This window comes from Stigmatopora argus, chromosome 1, assembly GCF_051989625.1.
Source record: "Stigmatopora argus isolate UIUO_Sarg chromosome 1, RoL_Sarg_1.0, whole genome shotgun sequence".
Taxonomy (NCBI): Eukaryota; Metazoa; Chordata; class Actinopteri; order Syngnathiformes; family Syngnathidae; genus Stigmatopora; species Stigmatopora argus.
The window spans coordinates 24788260-24796863 of record NC_135387.1 but is presented as its reverse complement, the minus strand read 5'-3'; the positions used below and the strand labels follow the sequence as shown (position 1 = coordinate 24796863).

The 8604-nt window shown below is 44.8% G+C and overlaps 1 protein-coding gene across 1 annotated transcript; it reads left to right on the top strand.

Annotated features, from left to right (window-relative positions):
* The first annotated feature begins 418 nt into the window (after positions 1-418).
* sall4 (spalt-like transcription factor 4) lies at positions 419-7759 on the top strand. The gene is made up of 4 exons (XM_077613999.1): positions 419-586; positions 3008-5419; positions 5498-5802; positions 5986-7759. The coding sequence occupies exons 1-4, from the start codon at positions 520-522 to the stop codon at positions 6421-6423; spliced, it is 3222 nt and encodes a 1073-aa protein (XP_077470125.1). The 5' UTR covers positions 419-519; the 3' UTR covers positions 6424-7759.
* Positions 7760-8604: the final 845 nt, after the last annotated feature.

Here is an 8604-nt window from a genome sequence, read left to right as displayed (position 1 = left end):
TGGGTTTAAGGTCTTATAAGAATATTTTTAAATGACCAAAAATAATCACTTGCTCCACAAGGGGTTAAAGGTCATGAGCATGTGCTCATGTGATAGGCTGAATTCCTCGTGTGTATGAAAAATAATTTTCGGAGTGTTGTGTATATACTGTACTGTTATTATTTCCCACGACCCAGGCGGGATCTGGCGAATGAGCGGGGCGTTGTTGGGCCGGCCTCCGTGCCGCGGGGCCTCGCGGCCGGCCACTAGCAGCCTTCTCCCCGCCCCCTTCATCGATGAGGTAGTGGGCTTCCTCATTTGAATAATGTGCGAGCACTTGGACCGGAGCCAATCAGCTGTCGCAGCCCGGCGATAACTCGCAATGCATTATTGATAATAATAATTACGTTGACATGCGCATTTCTACTTGAGGAGCAGGAGAGCGGTGGTCGGGGACTATTTTTTTTTAAGACCAAAAGAATTTGTAGAAGAAGAGGAGGATAATTGTGCGGAACTCTTTTTGGCCCAGATGGTTGCAGCATGTCGAGGCGCAAGCAAGCCAAACCGCAGCACATCAACTCGGACGAGCCCGCGTCCGCACAAAATGGTGAGTTCGACTTCCAAATAATTGTTTTAATGGTTCCCCTCGCGCACTTTGACCCGCGTGACGATCCTGGTCAGGAGTTTAGGACCCAGGACGAAACTCGACTTAGGAGTGGGTCCAAATATGATGCAACTTTCGACCCAAAGGGTTTTGATGCCGCTTCGACTTATTCCATTCAAAAAAATACCTGTTGATTTATTTATTTGAATGGGAGTGGGTGTGGTGGTAAAAGTTGAACGGGCGTGAGATTTAACTTTAAAAGCTGGTTATTCTGTAATTTTGTAGCGTAGAATTATTTAATGAATGAAAGTTTGTTAGGTTAATACTATGGACGTCTCACCGTGTCGAATCTGCGCTTGTGAATCTGAAGTTGCCTTTTAACTTGATGTATGTGATCATATTCATTTAATTAAAATTTGCACTTTTTTTCTATAAATATAGAGCTCCCGCGCAAATATTGTAACTTTTCAGGGATCGACTTCCCAGCAATAACAAAAAAAAAACTGTATAAAGGCAAATAGGACTGTGAGTAAGCTGACCCAAAGGCAATAAATCCCCCAGTTTAATGCATGACTGTTTCCTTTGGTACGTACGTGAAGGTGGGGGATGGAGCAGTGGCCCTTTTAGTGGAGCCTGTTGGGTGGGGGGCGCTCGCCCTCCCCCTACCTTTAATAGTAGAGCGCTCACCCTTTTCCCCCCCGAATGAAAAACTTGAAATGACTTTATTGGGTTCAGTCGAAGTCCACTTTCAGTCAATCAAAAATAGCCAAAGAAATTCAATCGCTGAGTGGCGGACTGAGTGGTGGTCTTCCGCCTGCCCGATTGTAGCCATTAATATAGTATTTCACTTTGTTTGTTGTAGTTTTCCCCTTCAGATAAGTATTGTAATGTAGTGTGTTGTGTGACACTGTTCCAGTACCTCCTGCTGCGCAATTATCAAGTCTAGCAGTTTCTTTAGGCGAATGCAAACAGGTGGTCTGACCTCTTTCTCCCCAAACTCAAAAGCATTTGCATTTAACTGTATACGCCCAGTTGTTGGGAAATGGAGAGTTAAAAGTTAAAAATGCACATTCCACCTCTTGACTGAAGTTACCTGGGATGGGCTGCACTACACCCGCAAGACAGGATATGTGGTACTGGTAGAATGAATAGATAGATGGATGAATTTGTATTAATTTAGTCCTTGTGGCATTTTTTTTAGTTGGTTAGGCAATTGCAAAAACTTTTTTTTGCAGCCTCAACAATCATGCTTGGTGTATGTGTGTTTTTGTATATACATATTATAAGTTAAAGGTGTAAATTTGGGGTGATTTATTTTAAAGAGCAATGCTTCCTTATGTTAATGCGCTTTGCTCTGATACATGATGAAGGTAGTTGGTTGCCCCCTGCTGGTTTTAGGGACAAAAGGTTATTTCTAAGTTGCCTAAGGTCTCCTGCTTGTTTTTGTGTTCTAACAGTATCATTGCTATTGTTGTTTTTGTTTTTGGAATTGTTACAATAAAGCATGGCACTTTCCAATTCATCTCATCTCATTTTCTGAACCGATTTATCCTCACTAGGGTCCCGGGGGGTGCTGGAGCCTATCCCAGCTGACTTCGGGCCAAAGGCGGGGGACACCCTGAATCGGTGGCCATCCAATCGCAGGGCACAACGAGACAAACAACTACTCACGCCCACACTCCTACCTACGGGCAATTTATGTCTTTGGAATGTGGCAGGAAACCGCAGTACCCGGAGAAAACCCATGCAGGCCCTGGGAGAACATGCAAACTCCACACAGGTGGACCGACCTGGATTTAAACCCAGGCCCCACACCAGGCGCTAATCACTCAGCCGCCGGGCTGCCCATTTTCCGGTTCATCAGGATTATATTTGCAACATGAATCAATAGATTATAGCAGGGGTAGGGAACCTATGGCTCGGGAGCCATATGTGGCTCTTCTGATAGGTGCATGTGTCTCTTCGCTAACCTGTGAGGTAAAATATGTATTTAACCCGCTGGTGACAGAGCTGAGTCCCGAATGCACCAATAGGAGCGTCACGTCGGCACTATGGCGCTGACACTACCTCGAACTTCAATCATCTTTTTCTTTTCATTAAACTTTTCTGCATGCATATTTTCATTGATTAGCAACTAAGTAACAGTGTTGTCAAAAGAATTGTACTTTAAAAGTGGTAAAATGACCCAAAAAAAGAAAAATCACATCTAATTTTCACATTTTTACTCTTAAATTCAGAGTATGTCTCTCAAGGAATACAATTTGAAAATATGAATTGTTTATGGCTCTCTATGTCAAAAAGGTTCCCAACCCCTGGATTATAGGACCCATTTGGGGGAAATAAAATCAACACACAATTTTTGATGGCACTATCATGTCTCAAAACTAATTTCAAATCAATCTTCTGCCATTTTCTTTCACTAAGGCATTCTTCGAGGTGATCCGGAGCAGGAGACAAATGCTGAAGTAAAAAGGTTCAGAATGGACCAGACTCGGATCTGCAACAAGTGCTGCGCCGAATTCTTCGACGAAGCCGAATTTCTTGAGCATGAAAGTACCTGTGCCAAAAGCCAGAAAGTGCTCATCATGAGAGAGGGTGACTGCAATGAGGTACCAGAGGAATATTCGCAGTGTTCTCCAGAAGGCGGAACTAGTGACCACGATGATAGCCAGTCAAGCGTCCATTCCCTATCGGCTGCCATTGCTGACCATATGGAACGAACTGAGGATGAATCCAACATCCAAGAAGATGTGTCTGCCAGTCCGGAGGCACACTTTCGACATTCCCCCGAGTCGCAAGATCCAAACACTTTTGAGGCGATGACTACTGACGCTCGAATTTCCATCTCCCAGAATTCTTCAAATGCGACAACTCTGTCGTCGTCGGAGGCCCTCCAGGTCATTCCCATGATATTGGAACAGTTGGTGTGCCTCCAGCAACAGCAGCTCCAGCAAATCCAGATTACAGAACAGATAAGAATTCAAGTGGCCATGATGACCCCGCAGAGTCTGCGATCATCAATGGGGGCATCAATGGACCCCCTGAAAGCCCTTGGTGCCCATCTCTCCCAGCAGCTATCTGCTGCAGCAGCCTTGATTGGAAAAAGGTCTGGTAGCCAGAACATGTCAATGGAGGCAGTGAAGCAAGGTAAACCATCTTTACCCACTGGCATCCAAAACACTGTGCCTGCGGGACTGAGTGCAATGAGCTCTAAAATTGATGTTTTGAAGGGCATTCCGGATCTCGCCAGCCGTTTGCCGACACTACTCCCAGAGTCGGCGGGCATTGTAGGGTTCCCGGGCACCTTCAGCGGTATCCAGGCGGGGATGGAATCGAAAAAAGCAAAGGGAAAGTTGCTCAATCTGCCGGTAGAGTCAAAGAATGGGGACTCGTTATACAAGCACAAGTGTAAATACTGTGGCAAGACCTTTGGCAATGACAGCGCACTCCAGATTCACCTGCGTTCGCACACTGGCGAGAGGCCCTTCAAATGCAACATCTGCGGAAACCGCTTTACCACAAAAGGAAACCTCAAAGTGCATTTCCAAAGGCACAAAGAAAAGTACCCCAACATCACCATGAACCCTCATCCCGTGCCTGAACACCTTGACAATATTCCCACCAGCAGCGGCATACCCTTCGGCATGTCCATACCCATGGACGAGTCCAATGAAATTAAGTCAATACTTAATCATCCCGCCCCAGGGTTCCATTCTTCATCACTCTCAGGATTCAAATCATTTGAAGGCTTTGGGGGCGACCCGTTTCCCCAAAGACCCTCGCCGTCAACCAGCGATAGCTCTCCATCTGTTTCTTCCAACGCCTTTGGGCAAGAGACGGCCGTGGATGCGACTCAGAAGGACGCGAAGGAGCTGCTGGGAACGCTGCATCACGTCAACAGCAATGGCATGTCTGGAGAGCAAAGCTCTGGAACTGCAAAGCTTCAGCAGATGGTGGACGGCTTGGAAAAAAAGACAAGCGACCCCAATGAGTGCGTCATCTGCCACAGGATTCTCAGCTGCCAGAGCTCGTTGAAGATGCATTACCGCACGCACACCGGGGAAAGGCCGTACAAATGTAAGATCTGTGGCCGCGCTTTTTCCACCAAGGGCAATCTGAAGGCCCATTACGGGGTGCACAGGGCCAACACCCCTCTTAAAATGCAGCACTCTTGTCCCATCTGTCAAAAGAAATTCACCAACGCCGTGGTTCTGCAGCAGCACATTCGCATGCACATGGGCGGGCAAATCCCTAACACCCCGGTGGCTGAAAGTCACTTTGAGGCGGGCGATCCAATGGAGTCCTCGCCACCAGCCGAGAAGTGCGTTGAAATCAATCATTTCGAAGCAAACGTAGAAGATCGAGAACTCGACGTGAACTCTCAGAAGAACAACGAGAGCTCCGGCGCTCTTCCGACCACCACAGATGAACAGGAGCATGCTGGGCCCTCAATGTTTTCCAGCCTCGATGTCTTGAAGAATCTCACCTCTGCTCTTGCACTGCGACAGAGTAGCACTCCGTCAGAGAATGAGTGGATACCCAAAGAATCGCCGTCTGCCTCCAGAGAGCCGGATTATCAGAACGGCTGCAGTCCGGGTGCTTCGGATTCTGCCATGTCATTTCATTCCACCTCTCCTGTCAACAATACAAGTAGTCTCAAATCTCCTGAGTGTGGCATGGAAGAGTTTCCTCTGATTGGGACTAAAACAGACCGGGATGGGGTGAGTCAAGATGAAATAGAATCGAGCGGGGCCCTTGACCTGACTGCTTCAAGCAGCTTCACTCCAAAAGCCATCAAAGAAGAGCCTAGCGTGCCATTCACAACTGTAGAATACGGTGAGCGAGCCAATCATCTAAAAGGTATTGTAATTGTTTTAATTTAGATTGGATCTGATTTTGTTTTTATGTCGACAGCTGCAAGTAACATGCCTTTCATGAGAATTCCTTCTGGTCTGGCTGGTCTGGAGATGAAGATTCCTCATGAGAACCCATTGGGCACCCACAGTTTGTTCACCTCTCAAATGTCCGCAGGGGGACCCATACATTTGCAAGTCCCCACGGCACCGCGTCGGTCTTCCAAACAGCACGTTTGTCACGTCTGCGGGAAGAATTTCTCGTCTGCCAGCGCCTTGCAGATTCACGAGCGCACTCACACGGGGGAGAAGCCTTTTGCCTGTAACATCTGCGGCAGGGCATTTACCACCAAGGGAAATCTAAAGGTATGTTTGGCGTACTCCAAGTGTGAATCTTGCCAACTTCCAAACTTAAAAACATGTCTTTCCACTTGACAAGCATATACCAATGCTGTTAAAATAAGGACAAATATTGTCATTGCGCTCAAGATATGCTTTCAGTACATTTTCCGCTGAAGACTGAAGACTTTTTTTTTCCACCCCCTTCAGGTACATATTGGTACTCATATGTGGAACAACTCCTCGAGACGTGGTCAGCGTCTATCCCTGGATAATCCCATGGCTCTTATGGCAATGAACTCTGAGCCAAAGATGTTACCAGAAATGATGCAAGCCCCCAAAGAACTCGCTGCTCCGCCCATGAACTTTGACCCATCCATGTGGAACCAGTACCCTGCCGCCTATAGCGGCGGTCTGACCATGAAGACGAATGAGATCTCTGTCATCCAAGGGGGAGGCATCCCCCTCCCCGGGAGCCCTGCTGGCGGCGCCCCGTTGATTGGATCCACCGGCGGCCTCATGAAGATGGACGCATCCCACTCTGGCCTGCCAGCGTCCATGGTGGAAATTGAAAAAAACAGCTCTGACAGTGTGCCCAAATCCCAGTTTCCGCATTTCATGGAGGAGGGGAAAATTGCGGTCAATTAATCAATGAATGGGACATCACCTGAACACTAAATCCTGAATGTCTTCTCGCAAAAAAAAAGGTACAATCATGAAATGTGGGTATTTTCCCCAGAAATCTTGTCACTTCACTCATTCAATTGATCCTATAGTGTTGCTTCTTAGTTGACTACTGTAGTTGTATTTTATTTTATATAAATATATATACGGGTATTTTCTTTTTTTTTTTTTCTTCCTGTAACACTTGTCATGCTGTCTATCCAAAAGTTTGAATGTATAACTTTACTTGAAACGCAGCTTTAATTCCAACAGTCTCCTTTTTATACTTTTTGAAGGATTTTGACTTTTAAGGTCCGCGTCTCAGCGCTCAGAATGTTGGCGCAGTAAACCGTACTGTTCTAAAAATGACTACTTTCCCTTTGATTGTGTGCCATCAATTTTTGACATTGTATGTTTTTGTAGTGTAGTATATTTGAAGTGTCCTGCCTGTTGCATACATTTGAATTTTGAAGATCTAAGTATTGAAAAGGATTAATGGTTCTACTTGCCAAGTGCCTAACTTGAATTGTATGTGTCACTGTTGTCTTTCAGTGCACCAGAGGGTTATTTTAAAAGGCTCTGGTGGAATTATTTGTACCATGTAGCATTGGTTGTGTATCAATCTGTATTACACCCAGAACTCTGTCTGCTGTTTAATGTTTCACTTGGAAAGCAGTGTCATATTTAGTTGGCTGAGCTCCAAATGCAAAATATTGTCCAGCCTGCACTTTATTTAAGGTTTCTATGGTTACTTACTACATATGTCGTTGCATCTCAGTCTCCTTGCATAATGGCCTCTCTCTGGGACAAAGGACAAACTTACAATTGTGTCTCAGAGGGTTCCTACTGCTCAGATATCCCGCTCTTCAATTTGTAGCATTCTTAATTTATTTATAATAGGCAAGGCTTGGGTTATAGGGGTAAATTCTACCTCATTTAGATTTTAGATCTCCATCCTTCCCTTAATGTTGCCGCTGTAGTCCCTCCCCATACATTCGCTAGCCCAAATGTTTTATTTTACACTCTCAATCTGCTGTGTTGGACTTCAATGAATGTATAACGGGACACTTTACACAAGTCACAATCCCCAGAGTTCCTTTGAAGGCCCCTGCTGTACATTCCTTATCTATTATGCATTTGCCAAGTTGTGCCTTTTGTCAGGAAACCATGTCAAAAATGCTTTTGATGATGTCTCTACAATTCAATGTTGAGCCAATGTGGCTTGTTTACATTGTACGTTGTTTTGTTTTTTTGGTTCCCCAAAGTTTCCTTCAACTGTATTTGCTGGTTTTTGAAAAATAAAATATTCACTTTTTTCATACATGCATTGCTGTTCGTTTTATAAATATGGCAAGTACATGGATTGATATTGCAGCAGTGTTTTTATTAAATGGTTAAAAACGTTGTCACCTTAAAATGAGTCATTTTTACAATTTTTCAAGTTGGTATTAATTTTTTATATATTTTTTAAAATGACAAGGCCTATGCAATTTTGCACCTTTTGTCCGCTATCGCTCGTCTGCATGTTCAGTGTCGGGGTGTCTAAACTTTAGTTTTTCGAGCACAGCTTGCAGAAAACTTTTGTAGAACAAAGAGAAAATATTCATTTATGTTTTCATAACGTTCTGTGGGCCAGTTAAAGTGCCAGCAGGCTATAGTTGTGGTTAAAGCGGGTGCACATATCTTAAGGCAGTCACCATGTGGCAAGTAAGGTAATGCGAGGCATCAATTGCTCATTGAGTAGTACTTCACACCTGCTTGGGTTTGATGTGGGGGCCTAGGTTGTATTCCTTGCACCCAGGCACAAATCTGATTGGTTAGTTCTGCCATTGGTTGATTATTTAAATACAGGTGTTACTTCTGCCATCGATTAGAACCGCATTTAACCATTGTATTTGTCCCTATACTTCTTAGGCAATATACATTATGCCTAAATACTTTTTTGACTTTTGTAATTTGTACATCTATTGGGTATCGGGGACGAACAGGCGGACGAGTGGTTAGCGCACGTCTCAAAGTGTCGGCCCGGGGGCCAAATCTGGCCCGTCGCATCATTTTGTGTGGCCCAGGAAAGTAAATCATGAGTGCCGACTTTCTGTTTTAGGATCAAATTAAAATGAAGAGTATAGATGTATATTAAATTTCCTGATTTTCCCCCTTTTAAAT

Coding starts and splice junctions, on each gene's coding strand:
- sall4 (XM_077613999.1), top strand. CDS start 520: ATGTCGAGGCGCAAGCAAGCCAAACCGCAGCACATCAACTCGGACGAG. Junction 587..3,007: donor GCCCGCGTCCGCACAAAATG/GTGAGTTCGACT, acceptor TCTTTCACTAAG/GCATTCTTCGAGGTGATCCG. Junction 5,420..5,497: donor ATTCACAACTGTAGAATACG/GTGAGCGAGCCA, acceptor TTATGTCGACAG/CTGCAAGTAACATGCCTTTC.